Below are 22854 nucleotides of genomic sequence, written 5' to 3' on the forward strand. Positions count from 1 at the left end.
TTGACAGCCTCTGGAATGATAAATTTTTCAAACATAAGACAGCCTATCAGAATCCAGCTTACATCACTTCAAAGCTTGGGAAATACTTTTGGTTTCCAAAAGTAAGAATACCCACTGGATTGAAAATCACAACTATGCCCTGCTCCAGACTATACTTTACAATCTGGGTAATTATGGATTTGAAGTTATTAACTCTCTTCTGTATCAGATTGAGGCTTCTCTCCCTCTCTTTCTGACAGACTCCTGTCAGCACTCCACAACTTTCAAATGAGCAGTGACCTTTATCTGCCACCATGTTTATAGACACTTCAGACACCGCCACATGCTGTACATCCATCATTTCTCCTTTGAGTTGTTCTTCCAAAATATCAACAGAGGTGAGTTAGATTATCAGCAAGACTCCACAGAAAGCTGATGACCCAACACTCCCTTCAATGATGCTACTTGAGACTGTTTCCTCTTAGGCAATTCAAATTTTTTGTTAAGAGTAGTCAGTGGGTGGTACTTCCCTGGCAGTCTAGTGCTTCCACTGCAGGGGACATGATTGCAATTCCTGGTCGGGGAACTAAGATCCTGCATGCTGCTGCGCGACCAAAAAAAAAAAAAAAGAGTAGTCACTGGGCTCTGGAGAAAGAGAGGTGAGAGAGTGTGGAGGACATCAGCTACATCTTTCTCTTTGGGCAAATGAACTGAAAGGAGAGAGGAGGTGACACCCCACTCCCCATATGCTTCTAAGTACCACCCCATTACCTTCCCAAAAGGAATGTTCAGAGTGGCATTTCCTGGTTCACCTCTTGCCAACAATGAATTTTTGTGCGGCTTGTGGGATCTTAGTTCCCCAACCAGAGATCAAACCTGTGCGCTAAGGCAGTGAAAGCATGGAGTTCTAACCACTGGACAGCCAGGGAATTCCCCAACAATGAATTTGAACAAACTTTAAAATATTGACAATTCAATGAGTGAAAAAAAGGTTATCCCGTTAATTCTTCTTTCCCTAATTACTATATGCCACACACAACTTTTTTAAGATCCACCTATATATTTTACTTACCTAACTTTAAGCACAGTGTAGCCTCTACCATCAGATGCCAGTTATTAACACTCCCCCTCCCCTAGTCGTGATAGCCAACAGACCCCCAGACTTTGCCAAATGTCCCCTGGTGGGGGCAAAATCGCCCCCTTTCAACAGAACCTGTAGAATATCAAGGTTGCCCCACTCACGAAGAGCTGGAATATACGGAGATACCTAAACAGCCAGTAGTATCCCCGTGATGCCATTTCCCCTCAGCTTGTGTGACACCACGCCCTCCAGCTCTCCTTCCCACCTCTCTGGTCACTTCTTCCCAGCACCTTTTCCTGAACTGAAGTTTCAGAGGACTCCAGGGTCTTCTGCTCTCCACTTACACTTATTCCTCTGTGGTTTTCATCTAGTTCTCCAGCTTTAAATGGCATCTCTAGTGATAAACTCCAAAATGTGCGTTTCTGCCACATAGATAAGATGCCTTCCAAACCAATGGGGGAAGGGATCGCGTTGGGACAATGGACTCTCCACAGTGGGGAGAACATGAGCGTACCTCTGGGGCAGGACTGCCAGGTCTTGCTCAACTTTCTTGGGCCAGAGGCCTTGGCCCTGCTCCTTTCGTCGGTAATTACAGCGAGCGTGAGACTGCCATATACACCTCAATCTATAGGTGGCTCCAGGTGCCAGTGCTCCAAGAAAGACCCATGGAAGGAGAGGTGGACGTACAGGGAGGCGGTGAAGTGAGACCACGATGACGGCTGTGAGACCACGATGACGGCTGTGAGACCAAGAGGGACAGAAGCCAGCAGGGCTGTGCGCGCCCGGCCGGGTCCCCACGACCTCGGAGCGCAAACCTCGTACGCTGTGGAAAAGGGTACCTAATCGACTGTGTCCGAAAGCACCTTCCCCACCAGCCGAGCGTGAGCCGAACGACCCGCGGAGAAAATTCGAGCCTCGTTTCCCGGGACCAATCAGAGACCGCGGCGGCCTATTATGACAACCTCGGGAACCAATGAAAAAAGGGATTCTCCTAGCGCCAGTCCTGGACAGATCACACAGAGGAACGGTTCGTTTTTTTATTTTAAGTACAGATTAGAAAACAGGTCCGCGGCTGGAGACGGAATACGACGTTTACAAGGATGTGTGGAGAAAATTCGGTGAGCTGGTAGAACCTCACTTCCCTGAAACTTGGCGGACAAGAACTCGCAAGTCACCCTCGCGCCCAGCGCTCCGGCTTAAAGCGCGGGAGGGTAGGTGCAGCGCGCTGACGCCACACGCCGGGCCCCACCCACAGCCGCCCGCCCTTATAGCGTAGCCCAGGCGCGCGCGCACCATTGTGTGGCTGGACTCGGCCGCCGCTGCGGAGGAAGGTGTGTGTCCGGGCTCTCGCCGTCCCCGCACCCGCGCCGCGGCTTCTGCCTTGCGGTCCGCCGTTCGACAGCCAGCCCTCGGGCCCCTCGCCCGCCACGGACATGCCGCGCGTCTACATAGGACGCCTGAGCTACAACGTCCGGGAGAAGGACATCCAGCGCTTTTTCAGTGGCTATGGCCGCCTTCTCGAAATAGACCTTAAAAATGGGTGAGTCTGGCCTGGGTGCCCACGTCCGTCCGCAGCGCCCCGGGCCTGCGGCGGCAGGGCAACATCGGAAGGAGGAGACGGCCAAGGCCGCGGCGCCGCGTGGCAGGGCCGCCAAGATGGCGGCGGCGCGGGGCTGCGGGAGCGCGCGGGGGGAGCGGGGGCGCGTGCGTGCGCGCCCCCGGCCTAACGACTCCCGCCGGTCTCCCGCCCTCGCACCGCCCCTCAGGTACGGCTTCGTGGAGTTCGAGGACTCCCGCGACGCCGACGACGCCGTTTACGAGCTGAACGGCAAAGAGCTCTGCGGCGAGCGCGTGATCGTGGAGCACGCCCGGGGCCCGCGCCGCGATCGTGACGGCTACAGCTACGGAAGCCGCAGTGAGTCCCACCCCCGCGCGCTCCGCGTCCTTGGGACCCCGGGGGGCGGGCGCAGGCTTAGGGGGGCCGGGGTGGGGCCTCCCAGCCGGGCAGGCGCGGTGGCCGGGGTCGTTTGACTCGGGTGTCCCCGGGGCCCGCTGCCTTCACGCCTGCCCGGTGAAGACACGGGACGCCGGAGCGCGGGGATTGGGTGGTGGGTTTTGCCTAGCCAGGGTTTGGGTGTTTGGGGGCGGGGTTGCTAAGCTGGGAGGGGGTGACGTGCTGGGCCCCTGTCAGCACTGTCGTGGGCTCTGCCTACGGAGGAAGTGAGGGATGGCTGTATTTGTTGCATGCCCCTTACTTACCTGTCAGTGCATTAGCTGGGAATGTGAATGATTTAGCCTAGAAGTTTGGGGACAGGCTGGGGTGGAGGTGGGGTCGGGGCGGGAAAGGGGGTGGGGTTTTAAGAGTAGATTTTAGTGTTATTCAAATTGGCGGGGGCCAAAGGAAATATTCTTTAGAAGTAATGTGGTAGTCTACCACAAAGTAGATTTAAATGAGCTTTATGCTGTATTTGAACTAGTTGGGGCATGTTATTGGGAGGAGGTGGGGGGATTTTTGGTTATGTTAAATGTTTGATGTTGAAATTGTTGCATGTTGAATTCAAACTTTTTAACAAGTCCTTGATGTTTCAATTTGAAAGTGACCAATGGGGCTGAGGCTGTGTCCACTGAGGCTAAGATGACTGCCTTTCCTGATTGGCCTTGGCTTTTCCATACATTGTGTGACCCTTGCCCTATGACCCTTTGGCTGACCTTACCGGAAGCCATGACGACAGCAGCCTTTTGCCATTAGACGCAGGGTGATGGTGAGGATTCCAAGGGTTAGACAAAACTGGTTAATCTGAACTAGGTGACTGTTACCTTGCGTGTTTTGTGGCCAAACCACCACCAAAAACCTCACACTGTGATGTAAGTACTTAGTGTAACTAGTAAACATTTTTGTAAAATGTAGAAATGCATGTAATCAGTTAAGTTTTATATTTTACAATGTTCTGTAAAATAAAACTTAGCGAGGTAAATTGAATAAAGGAGCAGTCACTTTCTAACAGAATGTAGGAGAGTTTAGTTGGATTTAGTCTATTTGACTTGCCCTTAATTTAATTTATGGCAAATCACAACTGTATCAAAGGTTTAGCAATATAGTAGCAAAGTCCTACTCCAGTAAATAAAAGTTGATATGTTTGTACTAACTTTCAAAAACTTGTATCCCTATCACTACAAAGCATCTAATTGTTCTCTTCATGTGATAAAGGTGGTGGAGGTGGATACAGCAGTCGGAGAACCTCTGGCAGAGACAAATATGGACCACCTGTACGCACAGAATTCAGGCTTATTGTAGAAAATCTTTCTAGTCGTTGCAGTTGGCAAGATTTAAAGGTGAGTGCTATGATGTGAGGTAAAAAAGATATGACTAATGGTTAAAAGGTAGGGTTTTGTATTGCTCTTTCATTTCTGAGGATTGGATTTAACGCATAGTTGTTTTCTCTTTAGATTTTTGGGTCTGACCAGTCTTGTTGCTCTTTTTAGGATTTCATGAGACAAGCAGGTGAAGTAACCTATGCGGATGCTCACAAAGAACGCACAAATGAAGGCGTCATTGAGTTTCGCTCCTACTCTGACATGAAGCGTGCTTTGGATAAGCTGGATGGTACGGAAATCAATGGGAGAAATATTAGACTAATTGAAGATAAACCACGAACAAGCCACAGGCGGTCTTATTCTGGAAGCAGATCAAGGTAACTTATTGAAGGATATGGAGAAGGGAGGAAACAGTATTTGCCACAAAGAAAAATTCAGTCAGCAGTATTTCAATTGCTGCTTAATTGAAATTAGGTCAGTTCTTAGTTTCTTTTGTTGCATCATTGGAGCAATTGTTGGTTAGTCTATTTTTCATAAATTGTACAAACATTCACATCAAGATGTCTTGAGATAAAGATTTATTGTCACGTTTCTTGTTACAGGTCACGGTCTAGAAGAAGGTCACGAAGTAGGAGTCGTAGGAGCAGCCGCAGTAGATCTCGAAGTGTCTCAAAAAGTCGCTCCCGGTAATGTGTCCTTGAGTGTTTTTCTGAATTACATACTTTATGTTTATAGAGTGCTTATGTGTTTGGCAAGGTACTGAAAAAAAAAATCTGGCTTTTATTGTCTAGATCCAGGTCTCGGAGCAAAGGTCGATCACGTTCTCGTTCAAAAGGCAGGAAATCTAGATCAAAAAGCAAATCTAAACCTAAGTCTGATCGAGGCTCCCGTTCGCGCTCTCGGAGCAGATCGAAGGATGAATATGAGAAATCTCGAAGCAGGTCTCGTTCTCGATCTCGTTCCCCCAAAGAAAATGGGAAAGGTGATATAAAGTCAAAGTCCAGATCAAGGAGCCAGTCTCGTTCCAATTCACCCCTACCTGCTCCACCCTCAAAGGCCCGTTCTGTGTCCCCTCCACCAAAAAGAGCTTCAAGATCCCATTCTAGATCTCATTCAAAGTCAAGGTCACGATCCAGATCGAGTTCCAGAGATTAACCCAGAACTCTACATTCTTTGCACACTATTACGGAACACTTTCCTACTTGCTTAGGCAGTTACTCTTCCACGTTTGTACTTGGCCTCTTCTGCAAGAAGAGTCTCCCGAAAACAGGGGCATACAAAAATTGGATTTGTAGCCAAATTTGATGAAAAAGATGAGATTCTAAAGAAATGGCATGAAATCAAAGATCTTCTCCCTTTGTAGAATTAAGATAACTTTGATTTTATAGCTTTTGAGCTAAAATAACTTTTGTAAAGATTAAGCTCATTTAGATTTTTTTTTTAAGTATTTCAGCAGCATCTGCTGCAGGGGTTTCTGTCATTGTTATATTTGTTTGCTTAATTTTAAATTAACCGTTTCAAGCTTTGAACACTTAAGGCTTTAGAGGGAGAACCCAATTTCCAATTATGTTGGCTTTTTATAAAGCTTGAGTTATGTAAGATTTCAATAAAAGTTTGCTACCAAGATGATTGCCTTATTGAATAGGTCACTCTTAAATTCCTTCAAATACTGATTATCTTCTATCTGTGGAAGTAATGTAAATTCTACTTAAGTGTAAAACAAGGCAAGTCTCAGACCAGCAATAAATTATTCAATTTGGATAACATTATTTTGTCCTGTTATTCAAATTTGCCAAAGTCATATTGGCCCCCTAAACAGGTTAAGTTAAAAATAAAAGATTTTATAGTCGATCTGTTATGCAATTTTGCCTAAATTAATAGATTTTTTAAATAATGAAACCTTTTTCAAACTTAAATTGATTGAACTCTTCAAAAAATAGTTCCTGTTACTTGGGATCTTATCTAGCCTGGAATCCCACTTTCTGGAAGTGGTCATTGTAATTAGTGTTTTGTTAGAATAAGGTTCCGTGGTCTTTAATGTTTGTTATGTAAAAATGGAAGTAACCTTTCTTTGATCAGAAATTTGGTGTGTTATTCAAAATGGAAAAGCAAATATTTCATTTTCTACTGAAAGATCCTTAACAGGCACTTAAAACAGATCGCTTGATAAATCAGTTTTACTGATTAAAGTAAAATTCCACCTAACAGTCAGTCCCCTTTAGTTAGTGGGGTTCTGTGATAATTGGTTAGATCATCCTTGTAGAACTTTATGTGGTTGGCTTGGAAAAAATTTAAATGGGTTAACCCTAAACTTTTGTACTTCGTCATGAAGGGTAATGAATACTGTGGAAACCAAATTTTATAATACTGCCAATTTGTAGGAGTTACTGGGTTACCAATTAGTCCATACATCCGTTAAGCCTAGTTAGTTGAGATTGCAGTTTGAGAAATGAATTACCATATATATATATATATATATATATATATATATATATATATGTATGTATCTCTTTCTCCAGATTGTTTAAATAAGGTAATTTCATTAAAAGCACTCATTAATCTTAGTCTGAAATCAAGATGTAGGTTATATGGCTCAGCTTTAACATCTTCCTGGGAGCTGTCACTCTATATAAGGTGTTAAGGGCTGGGTAGTGTTAGGGTGTGGTGGGTACCACTCATTGTGCTGCAGGGGGGACTAGAAAGCATCATAATCTAGAGTTGATTTGTAGGTTCAGATAATCCAGAAGGCAAGCCTAATCAAATTGAGACTGTGTGGAAAAGGTTGAGTCAAAGATCTAGTTGCCAAAGTGACACTAACTGCTAGTGTTTGCTCATGTAAAAAGACTTGTTCTAATAATTACTGGGCTTCCTGTTATGAAATCTTAGAGCCTAATCTTAGGAACATAGTGCCCCAGAATGTTGATGCTTCTTCCAAGACCTTATTTTCTTTAATGCTTTTGATATATTTTTTTTAGATGTTCGTAAGAAATATGGTTTGTTTGGGGTTTTTTTTCAATATAAGCTTCAGATTTTGAGAGAAGAAACTGGTATCTGTAATTATAGTTCATTGTTTTGCCTGTTTGAAAGAACAAAAGTTAGGACTCTTACATGAGGAAGCAAGCCTCCACTGCCTTTCAAATTACATTTAAGGACAAGTTACTTTTAAGAATTGGCTTTGACCAAAATTCTCTTGTTTTCAGCGAAAGAACAAAAGCTTTTAGAACCACAGCCTGTTAAAATGAAGGAGGGGAGCACTACAGTGTGAGATTAGGCTTTCTGAAAGTGTGCAGCCTCCTTCAGCTGGGCTTCCTTGTGTCGATACTCCATCGCATGGTAGTCAGGTTTGTTTGCATTGTTAGCTCCCCCCCCACCCCGTGGGTGATTGTGTGGGTAAATGTCTGCATCCATAAGAATTCAGCAGCAAAGGCCAACTTATTAAAATTCTGGTTCCTCTCCCACACCTGTGGACCTACATCATTGGACGTGCTAAACCACTGTATGTATAACGCTGGCCCACTTGACCAGTGAAATGTTTAGTTCCTTGCTAACTTTGAAGTAGAATCTGAGTCTCTACAACTTGCCACATGTTCATCTGTGGCTAGATGGAGTATTAACCTGGTGGAGAGCAAACTAGAAGTGAATGATAACTGGATCCCCCTTTCTTTTATGTGGTAGCGTGTGGACATGCCATAGTGCCTTTATGGCCAGTTCCAGTCCTTCCTGCTCCTGTGACTTAATGTTCCACTCCTGTGTTGTTACCATCTTTTCTCTTGGTATCTTCTTTCTCCCACTTTGTTAACCTGCTTTGTGCTTTATTACTTCAATAAAATGTTCACTGAGGGAAAGGCTTGTTTTGAGTTTATTGCGTATTCCCACTTAGCGCCAAATATTTGGCAGATGGTTTTTTGAATTTGAGTTGCCGTTGGCAAGTTTCATTCCTGATTTGAGTATGCGAAAAGGTCTTGTTTTCAGCTCCTCAGAAACATGAGGTTAGGATCAACATAGTAGATGGTTTAACTGGCTTCAGTGTCATCCGCAAAGTGGTAGGGATAACCCCTCATGGGTGGTGAAGATGAAAAGTTAATATGTGAGAAGTACTTAGAACAGTACCATAATAATAAGTAACTATGCTGTTACGAAGGACTAAACATGCTAAGTCTCTGCTATTGCCCTGCTTCAGTTTTCACACAGAATTTACCCATTGTTACCTTGTAGCAGTTTGAACATTTTCTGTGACAATTGCTCAGATAAACTAGGGAGCTCAGTCATCTTTTCCCACCTAATTTCACTTTTATTTATGTTGCTTTCAGAAAGCATTGTTTTCTACCTTCATCCAGGTTTTGTGGTTGTACACAAATCTTGTGGAATGTTTTAAGTTCCTGATTTAATTTTTAATTACAAAAGTAGTATGTCCTTGGAATATTAAGTATCGCTCTTTTAGAGTCCACTTACTAAGGTAGCTGCTTCTAACACAGTGTATTTGCCCAGACTTCTCCAGTCGTAATTCCTATGTGCTTCAGTAAGGTATTCAAACCATGAGTGTGTTCGGCGACTTGCTTTTTTTTTTTTGGCCAAGCTGTGCGGCTTGTGGGATCTCAGTTTCCCAACCAGGGATCGAACCCACAGCCTCGGCAGTGAAAGCGAGGTGTCCTAACCACTGGACCGCCGGGGAAGTCCCAAAATATTGAGCTTTTTGAGGCAGCAACCACATCTTGAACAAGATACATCTTTGTGTCCCTAACACCATGTATGCTTCCATTCACTAAAAGGATGTGTATTTGCATTTGTGTAATTGGTCTTCTAGATCCTAAATAGCTTGTTTAGATTTGCTTGGCTGGCTTATAACAACTTCACAGATGGGCCCCCAGCATAGTACTTAATAAAGTGATAAAGTGAATAGAAAGGAATCATGGTTCAAAAATCAGAAGGTAAATACAAAAAGTTAATAAACAGTAAATTCCATCCTTGACCCCTTGGAGGAAGCCAGGATTACTAGTTTCTTATGCATCTTTCTGGAGATGCAAACCCGGTAAAATTAATGTTTCCCAGGTAGTTTGATCATAGCTCATCTGAATTTTACAAAGTCAAGTGATATTTAAGTAGTATACCTTCTACTAAGAAACTCTCACGTGTAATTTATATTATTTATTGTTAACATCCAGAAACTTGCACCCATTTTTGAGATCATTACTGAGAAAGGTATGTTATTTGTATGTTTGTTAACAGAGGCAGGATTTAAATCCTGGTTCAGTTCTTAACAGCCCTAAAGTATCAACATCTATTTCAGATACTCATTTCCTCTTAGTGAAAAGCATTGAAGAGGCATGAATGAGCAGTCTTCTTTTATAGTTATTTTGATAAAATTTCAAAATTAGGAAAAACTTGCAATATAGTACAAAAAATTACCCTTTGCCATTCACCAATAATATTTTGTTTCATTTACGCTGTTTTTTCCTAAACCCTCTGGAAGGTAAGTTACATCTTTCTGTTCTATCCCTAAAATTTTGTGTATTTCCAGGGACATTCTCATATAACTATAGTGTCTGCCTATCAATACCAGGAAAATAGCTTTGATATAATCTTATCTCATCCACAGTATTTATATTTTGTCAGTTGTCTAATAACATCCTTTATGCTTTTTTTTCAATTGGCCCAGGATCATTTGCTGCATTTAGTTGTCATGATTTTATTTAGTCTCTTTTAAACTGGAACAGGTCCTTGGCCTTTCTTGACCTTGCCATTTTTGAAGAGTAAAGGGTGGTTATTTTGTAGAAGTTTTCTCAATTTTGGTTTGTCTGATGTCTCCTCATGATTGCATTTTTGGCAGAAATATCACAAGAATGAGACTGTCCTCAGTGCATCATACCTAGTGGCGCATTGTGATAATAACCTGAATCAATTATGAAGTCGCTTTTTCCCTTTATAGTCAATTTGTGGGAGATAACCAGAGCCTATTCAATACCCAGTTCCTATCAAACGGTCACCCACTATTAACATTTGTTGATTTTTTAAGTTTTGTTCATTGGCATTCTGTCGGGGTGCTTTCTGTGGGGGGTAGACTGTTTTAAATGTCAGATCTAAAGAAGGGGTGTTTGGGTTTTAGGAGGGGAAGGAATCCTTTTGGAGACTGACAAAGTTACTGAACGGAGAGCTTTGATGGCATCAATTTGTACTCCGTTATTGTGGAAACCAGGACAGTGGTTCCCCTGGCCAAGGGCCGAAAGGGAGCTGGAGGTAACTTTTACGTAGATGAGAGGAATATGCAATAGAAAACTGTCCTCAGCTATGAAACAGTGTCTTCCCACATTGTAGGCAGTGGGTGCGATCATCAGAGCAGCTGGCACAGCCACTTGTGAAATAGTAGCTGCCTGTGTTGTAAACCATTCCAGGGGACTCCCTGGCGGTACAGTGGTTAAGGACTCCGTGCTTTCACTGCCAAGGGCTCGGGTTCGATCCCCGGTCGGGGAACTAAGATCCCGCACACTGAGCGATGCAGCCAAAGATAAAATAAAAATTTCCATGATTAGAGTAGTCAAACCTTAATGTTCTAGCCAGGTGAGAAAAAGGTAAAGCAGTTGCTGAATATGGTGCCCAAGTATTAGAAATGTCAGTACCCCTTTCCAGTCATTCATGAACAGCCTTGCATGTACTATTTAAATATATTGCTGCTACTTTTATACAAAAGTTCAAACACTGGCTAGAGAATAGTGTGATGGACCTCCTGTGCACTCATCCAGCTTTAACTATCTATATGCCTATCCACTTTCTCTATAGATACTTTTGAAGGAAATCCTAGACATTTCAGCTGAAGATGGTTCAATATATACCTCTAAAAAGACATCTTAAGTCCCACTTATCTATAGGGTCCTCCAGTTTTTTTTTCCTTGCACTGTATTTGGAGTTTTTTTGTTTTTTGTTTTTGCAATGTATTTCTTGAAAGTCACTGTTGAGTAGTTTCTTGGTCTTGATTTCACTGATTGCATTCTCGTGGCATCCTTTAGCGTGTTCTGTCCCCTGCATTCCCTGTGAATTAATAAACCTAGAGCAGTGGTCTGGAAGTGTGGTTCCTGAATCAGTAACATCGGCATCACCTGGGAACTTGTTAGAAATGCACTTTCTCAAGCCCCACCCCAGACTCACTGAATCAAACTGTAGGTGGAGCCCAGCCATAGGTGTTTTAACAAGCCTTCCAGGTGAATCTGGGGCACGCTCAAATTTGAGACCCATTATTCTGGAGGCTTTTTATAAGATTCTGATTCATCTCTTGTTCATATTGGCAGCCACTGATCTTTGTCAGGATCTTTGTCAAGATCCATTAATCCATGAACCCTTGATTTTAAAACTTTTTTTCAACCCACTGCAGTTCTTTTTGATGTTGCTTTATTCTATCTTTGATCAGTGGGAGTCAATTTAAGTTGCTTCCTGAGTTCTTTTGAAACAACCCTAATAATCTTAGCAGTTTTTTTGCTTTCTGGTATAAGATTTCCAGGCTCATCTATCTAGTCCCAAACCTGCAATCAGGCATTTCTCCCAGGAGCCCTGGTTGCTGCTTTAGTCTCAGGAGCCTGAGTCAGACCCACTTGCTGACCTTGGAGAGCTTCCCAGAGAGGCAGGAGGCAAGTGAGACTCCCCCCGGGGGCATACAGAACTGGGTGGCAGCCATTTTGGGGAGCTCATTCTACCATGAGGTCACTGGTGCTGGCAAGCGCCATTTTGGAGTCCTCCCTGTGGCCTATTAGTGCCAGGTGCTAACCCACCAACCAGCAGGCCAGCATCAGTCCCAGAACACCCCAGCCCCACAGCCAGCTGTGGCCCAGGGTTCAGCCTCACGTACCACTGCACCCACAGTAATCAGTTCTGCCACAACAGAAGGGCCACAGAGCCCACATGGGGGCACCCCTAGAGCATATAGCACTGGTGACCAGAGGGGAGTGTGCTGCTGGGCCCCATAGGACATCTAATAAGGCCACTTTTCCAAGAAAGGGAAATGTAACTGATCTACCTAATACAAAGAAATAAAAATAGAGATTTAGGCAAAGTAAGGAGACACAGGAATATGTTCCAAAGGAACAAGACAAAACTCCAAAAGAAGAGCTAAGCAAAGTGGAGATAAGTAATCTACCCAATAAAGAATTCAAGGTAACGATCATAGAGATACGCAACCAACTCAGCAGAAGAATGGATGAGCCCTGGGAGGAGTTTAACAAAGAGTTAGAAAATACAAAGAAAAACCAAACAGCTGAGGAATGCAAGAATAAAAATACACTAGAAAGAATCAGCAGTAGATTAGATGATATGGAGGAACAGATCAGTGAATTGAAAGAGTAGTGGAAATCACCCAAGCTGAACAGAAAAAAAGAATTTTTAAAAGTGACGATAGTTCAAGAGACCTCTGGGTCAACATCAGATGTACTAAGTCTGAGAAGAAGAGAAAGGGGCAGAGAATGTGTTTGAAGAAATAATAGTTGAAAACTACCCTAACCTGGGAAAGGACACAGACATCAAGGTCTAGGAAGCAAAGATAATCCCAAACAAGATCAATCCAAGAGGTTCACACCAAAACACATTGTAATTAAAATGGCAAAGAGAGAATCTTAAAAGTAGCAAGGGAAGTAGAATGGAACACCCGTAAGGCTATCAGCTGGCTCTTCAGCAGAAACTGCAGGTCAGGAGGAAGTGGTATAATATATTTAAAGTGATGAAAAGAAAAAAACCTACAACCAAGAATACCCAGCAAGTCTATCATTTAAATTTGAAGGAGAGAGAAAGCGTTCTAGGGACAAGCAAAAGATAAAAGAGTTCAGCACCACCATTTTGGATTTCTGACCTCCAGAGCTACAAGATAATTAATTTGTATTGTTATAAGCCACTAACTTTGTGGTCATTTGTTCAGCACCAATTAAAAACTAGTAAGGACTTCCCTGGTGGTGCAGTGGTTAAGAATCCGCCTGCCAATGCACAGGACATGGGTTCGAGCCCTGGTCTGGAAAGATCCCACGTGCCGCGGAGTAACTAAGCCCGTGTGCCACAACTACTGAGCCTGTGCTCTAGAGCCTGTGAGCCACAACTGCTGAACCAGTGTGCCGCAACTACTGAAGCCTGTGTGCTCTAGGCCCACGTGCCACAACTACTGAGTCTGTGGTGCAACTACTGAAGCCCACGCACCTAGATCCCGTGCTCCGCAACAAGAGAAGCCACCATAATGAGAAGCCAGCTCACCACAACAAAAGCATAGCCCCTGCTCACCGCAACTAGAGAAAGCCCATACGTAGCAATGAAGACCCAACGCAACCAAAAAGTTAAAAAAAAAATAAGCTTAATCCAGTGATTTTTTTCCCATTGTTTTTTTTAAAATGTTTTTTAAAATTTATTTTATTTTTTTGGCTGCGTTGGGTCTTCGTTGCTGCACGCGGGCTTTCTCTAGTTGCAGCAAGCAGGGACTACTCTTCGTTGTGGTGCGCGGGCTTCTCATTGCAGTGGCTTCTCTTGTTGCGGAGCATGGGCTCTAGGTGCACAGGCTTCAGTAGTTGTGGTGTGCAGGCTCAGTAGTGTGGCTCGTGGGCTCTAGAGCACAGGCTCAGTAGTTGTGATGCACGGGCTTAGTTGCTCCATGGCATGTGAGATCTTCCCGGACCAGGGCTCGAACCCATGTCCCCTGCATTGGCAGGCGGATTCTTAACCACTGCGCCACCAGGGAAGCCCACCCATTGGGTTTTTCAGTAGCATCATGAGACATGAATTCTATCAGTATGTTGAGAACAAGATTCAGATATTTAGCAGGGTTGGGGTAACAGAAATAGCCGAGGCTCTGGCCCTCACTGAGACAAATTTACCTAGTGGTTGCAAACATAAGCTTCAATTCCCAAAGCCAAATACAAATTTTGTCAGTTTCTGATGCTTTGGAAAACATACACCCATACACCTATGTCCAGGGGGAAAGCAGGACCTGAAGCTAATCATATTCGGAAACTTGCACCTCCCCTGCCTTTTCCACCGTGGGACCCCCAGGTCAGGGGTATCCAGTCTTTATACAGGGGATTCAATTTCAACTCCCAGTACCACATGGACCCAAGATCCCATCTCCCATCATTATGTGTGTGATGAAATCCAACTCCCTATCCAGCCACCTCCAGGACAAGAGAGACATCAGGCCACCCCCTGGTTGCTCTGTTTCCATCTTTGTTTCTGACTCCTTCTGACTTCCCCTTCTTTCAAGTTCAGCCATGAATTTACTCTCCTTCCTTCCTGGCTTGCCTGCTTCCTTCCTCCCTTCCTTGTAATATTTTATCCACGATTTTGGGGTGTCTGTGCTACAAAATGCTCCCTATTAGCAAAATGTGCCATACCGCTGAAAGCAGAAGTGTTTTCCCACTTACAAAAAGGGCACATCCGGATGATTTCGTAAAATACATGGACCGCCCCAATGGTGAATTTTAAATCTGTAGGAACAGAAAGGTGTGGGCTGCTCACAACAGTTTTCTCTGTGCTTCTATTCATCAACATTTCAAAAAGCTTTGGGTCCACTCTTGGGTAGGGGGTTAACTTGGAGAAGACACTGGGGGCTATTAACTTGTCGAAGAGGGGGCTGTCTCGTGAGGGAAGAATTGGACTTGATCACTTTCTCCTGAGGGCAGATTGGACCAGCGGAGCAAACTCTGGCTATATTAGAGGGAGAACCTTCCCCAAACACATCCACTTGGGAGGAGCTCTCCATCCCTGAAGGTGTGGAGGCAAGCAGGCCCACCAAAGGTATCAAGACCACCAAAATACTGTTAACGAGCAGAAAAAAATAATATATCGGCAACTCACACCCGCATTCATTGTTTATTCCTGCGTCCCACTAGCTCAGATTCCACTAGTCTAAAAGACTCATTCCTTATTGAAATTTATGTGTTTGTGTAGTTCTGTCACTTTCCTTTAATCTTCTGAATACCTAAAATAAACCTTTTGGAATCTAGAACAAGCACAGTCTGGGTAGAAATGAGAAAAGTGAGTGGATGGTGTGTATGTTGGTGTGAATAAAGAGACTTCCATTGTTATGGCAACCAGCATCCTCAACTGCTGTAATCCTGTTCCCAATAATACGAGTTGTGATTAAAAACTGACACGGCAGCGAGGAAGGACACATGTAATGCGTTGGTGTGGCAACCAGAATAAAGTCTGCATAAATTTAAATCTGATGATCACAACAATTAGGGGAATTTGCCTACAATTAATTAGGAACTCTTTTCTCATCTGCACTGGAAATCAGGAGCCTGGAGGTCTGACCTGTGGCCATGACCTTAGGCCAGATGGACCTCAATATCCTTTTCTGTAAAATAAGAGGTTAGATTAAATCACTAATGTGGGTGTGGGGCACAACTCGACTGTACCAAGAGTTGCCCTGTTTTCATCTGCATGCAGTACATCATTAGTCAACAAACGTTTATTGAGCACCCACTCAAGTGTCCAGCCCTGTGCTAGGTGCTGGGGATACACAAACCAGTGTGTTTCCTTCCCTCTCGGAGCTTGCAGTCTCTTAACCTCTCCAATAACACAAATCTATGTGAAGTTACAGCTGCCGTACGTTTAGAGGCATTTTGTGCTACAAGAACCAGTAACAGGGAGATTTGACTAGTTAGATCAACCAAGGAAATCGAAGCACAGACAGGCAATGATTTGCGCAAGGCAACACCACCACGGGAACCCATTATTCAAAACAAAACAAAACACACAAACAAAAAAACCCAAAACAAAAACCCTACGCCATGAAGTAGCTTATAGTCTTTACAAATGGAGAAATGGAGGACCAGGAGGATAAGTGATATGCCCCAGGTCACAGCAGCAGCCAATGGCAATGTGGTCATCCAGATGCAGGCGCGGCTGATGCTGCCCTTTAGGCCATCAGGGCCAGGATCGGAACCCGCACCTCGCGGGGGGCTCCTTTCTTCTGGTCGCATGGCCCTTCGTGCGCCCTGAGACGGTTTTCTGACGTTCCTCGGCTCTCCTTCCTCAGGTGAGAAGCAGGCGCCGTGGGAAGGCGTTGGATAGCGCAGCGACCCGGCCGGGGTGCGTACGGGAGTGCAGCCTGGTCTTGTCACTGACCACTCAGCTCAGGGGCCCACCAGGCTCTCTCTTCCGGCGCCGTGGTCCCCGCGCCCCGCTGCGCGCTGCTAGCTGTGAGGCAGGGGGTGGGGGACAGGGAGAATCTCGACCCGCCCCGCGCGCGCAGCAATCCGACCCCGGGGCTAGGGGACATTAGGCCCACGCAGTCGGTGCCTGGCAGGAGGGCCCCCGGCCGGCGTCCCCCAAACGGGCTCCGCGCGCGGTCTGCGCTCCGCGTCCTGCGGGGAGGCGGGCCCGCCCCTCTGTGCGCGCAGGCGCGCGCCGCGCGGGGCTCGGACCGCAGCTTGGCGCTGGGTGGCCGCACGCGGGCCTTGCAGGTAGGACCCCGGGTGCGGGGCGCCGCGCCGCCCGGCCCCGCCTGGCAAAGCGAGTGCTCGCGTCTGCGGCCGCGGGGCGTTGCTCCTCCAGAGCGCCTCCGGCGGGGTGCACGGGCCCAAGAGTAGGTTCGGGGAGCCTGAGTGCAAGGGGGTCTGGGCGGGTGCGGGGCTTGAGGGCAAGGCGTCCGCCAGCAGCTGGCGGCGATCGGGAGGGTGGGGAGGGAGGCGACTTGGTTTTTAGAGAAATGCAGTCAATTAAGAGTTGTTCATTAATAGAAGAGAGGGTGTAGAGGGCGGGGCTTTGGTTTTCTTGAAATGGGTCATTTGGCAAACTTTCTCTTTCCTACCGTTAATTTCCAATTTTTATAACGGAAAATTGAATTATTATTATTATTTTGCCATAAAGGGAAAGAATAAAAAGAATTCCGCCATTTTGGCGTTTTAAAAAGTAACCGTTCTGTGGGGCTGACTGGTCAGTGACTGCCCCGCCCGCCGCCGTCTACACTAGTCCCTGGAGGCGGGTACCCTGGAGCCCGCATCCATCCCTCCGGCGTTCTGGCCGCAGCTGCAGCGGGGGGCGGGGTCGAGGCCCCAAGTTTGCGACGCTCAGGCTCGCTGAGGCTCAGAGTGTGTGTTGGGGGTATCTGTCTGGGGCGGTAGCTCGCCACCCCCGACACCTAGAGCAAGGGCGTTTATTGAGGGTCTGTTTTATGTGAGGCCTTGACGGGCAAGGGCTGGGGGAAGCCTTGGCAGACAGTCCAAGAGAAAATAAACACGGACACATTCACTCAATAAATATTTATTGAGCATCTGCTATGTGCTAGACACTAATCTGGGTTGGGAATCCAACGGTTGTTTTAGGTCCGGTTCCCTGGAAACAGACTCTGAGAGGGAGGTTTGAGTGTAGGTTTATCGGGGTGGCCTTGGGAATATCACCTGTAGGGGAGTGAAGACAGCAAGTTGGTTGGGCGGAGGGAGAAGGTGAACTGCTGATGTAGTCTTAACAGAGGCCTCCGCCTGTCCCAAGGGAAGTTCTGGAGGGAAGAAGGCCCTGCAGAGCTGTCCCAAATTGAGGCAAGGGGGCGGGGCCTTCCTACCCCGTATCAACTAGTGAGCAGATGGCTGCTTCGGAGAGGGCACTCGCTTCCCCTGGCTGAGGGCAGTTCAGAGAGGAGCTGACAGCTGAGGGCTGCCAGTGACAACCTTCGCAGTAGCCCGGGCCTCCCACTCTATCCCCTCCTCTTCCAGGCTCTGAGAGACACAGAAGGAGGAAATAGTATTCTAGCCCCTAAGGCAAGAATGGCTAAGCCATTTATGGATTTCAGGAATATGTGTTTCTTCTTATGTTATTGATCACTCTTTACTCCCATCTCTCTTTCATTCATTCACTGACTATTTGTGGGTGCAGGCTCTGGATCAGGCTCTTTGGTGCTTTGTTCTGTCCCAGGGGAAGACACAAGTTAATGTACAGTTAGATTGTGGTGTAGTGGAGAACAGTAGAGGGAGCGATGAACTTTTGGGGGGGTGGATTCTGGGCCTTTCACAGAAGAGGTATCAAGCTGGACCTTGAAGGATGATCAGGAATTTTCCAGACATATGGGATCTGGTAAGGTACCAAGCAGAAGGATCAGCGTGTGCACATAGAAGGCCACAGAAGTGGGGTTCTGAAGCTGTGACCAAGCTGCAGCGGGGAGTGGATGGATTCCTGGCATCTGGCTCAGGCCTGGGAGCCATGTCAGACTGGTTGTGTTGCTGTGTGGACCTAGAGGGACAAAGCTTATGAAAATTCTGTGTGAGCTGCATATTTGGGGGCTGGTAGTGGTAGAGGAGAAGTACACAGAGAAGGTAGTTCCACAGAGAAGGTAGTTCCAGGCCTCGGAGAAGTTAATGGTCCAGCTGGGGAAAAAAACACACACAGTTGGTGCTGCTAGCCAGGAGCCCACAGCCACATGCGATGGGTCCCAAACATCACAGGTGCCCTGGATCCTCTCCCCTCCTGCACTGTCAAGGACTTGTCTTCTAGAATTATTCTTTTTCCCCTGCTCTGTCAGTTTCTTCCTTTATAGGCTCATTTTCATCAACTACAAACATGCTGTAGCATCTTCTATTTAAAAAACAAACCAAACTCCCCCTTCCCTGAGAACTCATCACTCTCCAAATACCATCCCCCACATCCATGTTCTCCTTCCCGTCACAACTCCTTGAAAGAGTTGTTAGTCTTGTTGTTTCTACTACCTTTTCTCCCATCCCCCTACAAAGACCAATTCTTACTGTCAGTTTCCCCACTAGAATGTAGACTCCATAATGGAGGTTTTTGTCTGTTTTGTTCATTACAAGTCTGCATTGCCTAGAACAGTGCCTGGCACATAGTAGATGCTCAATAAATATTGAACTAATCAATGATTTCTCTCTAGAACCCACTCTGATCAAGTTTTTGTGTCCACAGCTCCTCTGAAATGGCACTTGTCAAGATTTCTGGTGATTTCTTTATTGCTAAAATGGTCAACGCTCAGCTCTCATCTGACTTGATCTGTCAGTGGCATTGAACACCACTGAGCAGTCCCACTTTCTAGAAAACTTTCTTCCAGAAATCCCTCCAGGAGCCCAGATGCTTCTGGTTGCCCTTTGATCTCATTGCAGTCTCTTTGGCTAGATCTTCTTCCTCTTCCCAACCTATAAATTTTGGTGAGCTCCAAGCCTCCCACCTTTTTCTTTATACTCGGTACTATAATTTTTCCCTCCCGTCTGTACAGGATGGTTTTTAAATTATAACTCCAGCCTTAACTTTATCCCTTATTTCTAGAATGTAGGCTTCATGAGAGCACTTTCTCTTGTTTGAGACTATTCGCAGGGCACAGAAGGATGCTGATACCTAGTTGGCCCTCCAGTGTCTGCTGAAAAAAGGGCAGAAACCTGAACAGAAGGGCAGCTCTCTCAACCACCCTCCCTTCATAGACCTGAAATATATGATGGGCTTTCAGACGGAATGGAATTCTTTCAGGAGTAACCATATTCACTCCTAATGACTGCCAATGTTTTGAATAAAAAGGTTAACTCTATTTAAAAGAACTTAAAATGGTACAACTGTGTCAACTGTGCAAAGCAAAATAATTGGAATTGAAATTCAGGGAATGCTATTATATTTTAACATTTTTTTGAAGGGGGAAGGGGAGAGAACAAACCTTGGTTTGACTGTTGCCTTAATTCATCAGGTTATATGTTCAAGCCTTTGCCTACCTGAATATACACTCTCTATATACTATATAGGAGGTACTCTGTATTTTAGGGAGGAAAAGCTGGAAGATAAATCAGTGCTCAAGAACAGCAGGAGGGAGGAATGAAGGGTGGGAAAGATAGCAACCATTGCAAGCTGATTTTGCCAGCAAGCAGCTTATTTGTTACTAGAGCTACCGAGCTCCTCAAAATTTCTGTTAAAAGGGAGTGAATTGGTATTTATTGAAGGCCTGCAGGTATCAAGACTTTCCATATTTTTTCCATTTAATCTTCATCAGAGCCCTTCAGGATAGATACCATTACCCCCTTCATTTTACACATGAGGAAACTGAGGCTCAGGGAAGGTAAGCTACTTACTCAGAACCACAGGTATTAAGGGGGAGCTGAGATTCAAACTGACTTGTCTATCTGAAGCCTACATCTATGTTCTTTCCTTTAATCTGTATGCCAAAAGCCATTGTCAAGCCCTGCTAACACCTTAAAGCAACCAAGTATCACTTACTCATACACTCCTTTTTTCTTTTTTTTTGGCTGCACCGCCAGCTTGTGGGATCTTTGTTCCCCGATCAGGGACTGAACACGGCCCCCAGCAGTGGAATCATGGACCACTGGACCGCCAGGGAATTCCCTATACTGCTTTTTTTCTTTAATAAATTTATTTATTTTTGGGTGCGTTGGGTCTTCGTTGCTGCACGCGGGCTTTCCCTAGTCGTGATGCGCAGGCCTTTCATTGCAGTGGCTATTTTTGGGTGCGTTGGGTCTTCGTTGCTGCACGCGGGCTTTCCCTAGTCGTGATGCGCAGGCCTTTCATTGCAGTGGCTTCTCTTGCTGCGGAGCACGGGCTCTACGCGTGCGGGCTTCAGTAGTCGTGACACGCGGGCTCTAGAGCACAGGCTCAGTAGTTGTGGCGCATGGGCTTAGTTGCTCTGCGGCATGTGGGATCTTCCCGGACCAGGGCTTGAACCCGTGTCCCCTGCATTGGCAGGCGGACTCTTAACCACTGCGCCACCAGGGAAGTCCCCCTATACTGCTTTTTATTAACAAGTTCAAATTACTGAAATCCAACACAGTACATACTGTGTGCCAGGGACTATTCTAAGTGCTAGGGATATAGCAATGGACAAGACAGATAAAGTCTCTGCCCTTGTGGAACTTATATTTCTGTGGGGACGACTGATCAAACACAAATAAATAAATGAAGATCATTATTGATTATAATGATGGACATAAAGGAAATCAACACAGTTATGAGATAAGAGATAGGGCGATGGGCGTGGTGCTTTAAACTGAGTGATCAGGAAAGACCTCTTCTGGGGACGTGACCGCTGAGCCGAGGCCTGCTGAAGGGGAAGGAGGCGGCCAAACACAGAGCTTGGGGAAGAGCATTCCAGGTGGAAGGAACAGCAAGGGCAAAGGCTCTGAGGTGCGAACGTTTGTCAAGCAATAGAAGAAAACCAGAATCTATCAAGGGTAGAGAACAAGGTGAAGGGTGGTGGAGGATGAGGTCAGAGAGGAAGGCAGAGGTTGGATTCTATACCGTAAAGCACTTCGATTTTATTCTAAGGGCAGCCAAGAGCCCTTGGGGAATTGTGGATAGGGAAATTATGTGATTTGGTTTACATTGTTAAAGATTGCTCTTAGGGCTTCCCTGGTGGCGCAGTGGTTGAGAGTCCGCCTGCCGATGCAGGGGACACGGGTTCGTGCCCCGGTCTGGGAAGATCCCACATGCCGCGGAGCGGCTGGGCCTGTGAGCCATGCCCGCTGGGCCTGCGCGTCCAGAGCCTGTGCTCTGCAACGGGAGAGGCCACAACAGTGAGAGGCCCGCGTACCGCCAAAAAAAAAAAAAGAAAAAGAAAAATTTTAAAGTTTGCTCTTAGTGGAGAATAGACTGTAGCAGGGGCTGGAGAGGAAGCAGGGAGATGAATTAGGAGGCAATTTCAGAAGCCCAAGGAGAGCTGATGGTGGTTGGGACTAGCATGGTGGTGATGGAGATGGGGGGAAGTGGTCAGACTCTGAGATGTGTTTTGGAGGTGGAGGTGACAGGCTAATTAGAATATGTAGGGACTTCCCTGGTGGTCCAGCGGTTAAGACTTCTGGCTTCCACTGCAGGGGGTGCGGGTTCGAACCCTGGTTGGGGAACTAAGACCCCACGTGCTGTGCAGCCAAAAAAAAAAAGAAAATGTATAAAGTTGTTCTGTGCTAAACAATAGCTATGGCCAGCCCCGGTAGCTACTTAAATTTAAGTACAGTTAAACGGAATTTAAAATTCAGTTCCTCAGACATATGAGCCACATTTCACGTGCTGAGTAGACTCATGTGGCTAGTGGCTACTGTGTTGGACAGTATAGGTATAGGACATTTCCATCATCACAGAAAATTCTACTGGACAGTGCTGGGAGGGCATCTAGGACAGTGGCCGACACATTTTAGGAGTTAAGTAAATGATAGGTATTAAGCACATTTGTTATGTCACTAGGTCTTCTTTCTTATAAACTTACCTGTTCAACTAACTCTTTATTAAATGTCTCTGCTGCCCTGGCTTGATTAAAGCAAAATCACGCACTGCCTGCTTTCTCATGCCCTACCTCTTTGCTCTTGAGATGTATACATTTCTTCAACAGATGTTTGAGTGCCTACTCTGTGCTTGGGATTGGAGGGAGTGGTGGACAGGGGGCATAAAAGAACACGATCAGGAAAGATCATCTCCCAGGAAAATGAACGTGTATGAGTGAAGGAGAATCTGGTACTTGAAGGCTCTGAATCCCCAGAGGGAGAAGGGAGTGATTCTATTGGGGATGGAGGTGGGGGTTGAGAAAGAGGGGG

General features: G+C 45.8%; 2 protein-coding genes across 10 annotated transcripts in view; both read left to right on the forward strand.

The window, feature by feature from the left end:
- Positions 1 to 2083: 2083 nt before the first annotated feature.
- On the forward strand, positions 2084 to 8220 carry SRSF6 (serine and arginine rich splicing factor 6). 3 transcript variants are annotated; one of them, XM_030843585.3, is made up of 6 exons: positions 2312 to 2600; positions 2827 to 2975; positions 4269 to 4393; positions 4544 to 4752; positions 4978 to 5061; positions 5167 to 8220. In XM_030843585.3, exons 1-6 carry the CDS (start codon positions 2494 to 2496, stop codon positions 5528 to 5530), a joined length of 1038 nt encoding a protein of 345 aa, XP_030699445.1. In that variant the 5' UTR covers positions 2312 to 2493; the 3' UTR covers positions 5531 to 8220. The 3 variants fall into 3 exon arrangements, 2 of the variants coding, with proteins under 2 accessions (XP_069899736.1, XP_030699445.1); XR_011376733.1 differs by lacking the exons at positions 4544 to 4752; positions 4978 to 5061; positions 5167 to 8220 and adding an exon at positions 3658 to 3925 and having other exon boundaries at positions 2084 to 2600; XM_070043635.1 differs by lacking the exons at positions 4544 to 4752; positions 4978 to 5061; positions 5167 to 8220 and having other exon boundaries at positions 2084 to 2600; positions 3658 to 4387.
- Positions 8221 to 16230: 8010 nt separating this feature from the next.
- Positions 16231 to 22854, forward strand: part of L3MBTL1 (L3MBTL histone methyl-lysine binding protein 1) — a 39114-nt gene continuing 32490 nt past the window's right edge. For 6 of the 7 annotated variants that reach the window (XR_009558921.1, XM_060284307.1, XM_030843475.2 and 3 more), the window contains exon 1: positions 16231 to 16370. The gene's annotated coding sequence lies outside the window, so the exon portion shown is untranslated. Of the gene's footprint in view, positions 16371 to 16741; positions 16798 to 22854 lie in introns of those variants that run through there. The other variant, XM_060284306.1, reaches the window with a different exon arrangement.

Source organism: Globicephala melas, chromosome 15 (genome assembly GCF_963455315.2).
Source record: "Globicephala melas chromosome 15, mGloMel1.2, whole genome shotgun sequence".
Lineage (NCBI taxonomy): Eukaryota > Metazoa > Chordata > Mammalia > Artiodactyla > Delphinidae > Globicephala > Globicephala melas.

What these genes read in the sequence shown, in the direction of transcription:
- SRSF6 (XM_030843585.3), top strand. Translation starts at nt 2,494, where the DNA reads ATGCCGCGCGTCTACATAGGACGCCTGAGCTACAACGTCCGGGAGAAG. An exon ending in CTACAGCTACGGAAGCCGCA is followed by an intron (nt 2,976 to 4,268) that starts GTGAGTCCCACC and finishes CATGTGATAAAG; the next exon opens with GTGGTGGAGGTGGATACAGC. An exon ending in GCAGTTGGCAAGATTTAAAG is followed by an intron (nt 4,394 to 4,543) that starts GTGAGTGCTATG and finishes TGCTCTTTTTAG; the next exon opens with GATTTCATGAGACAAGCAGG.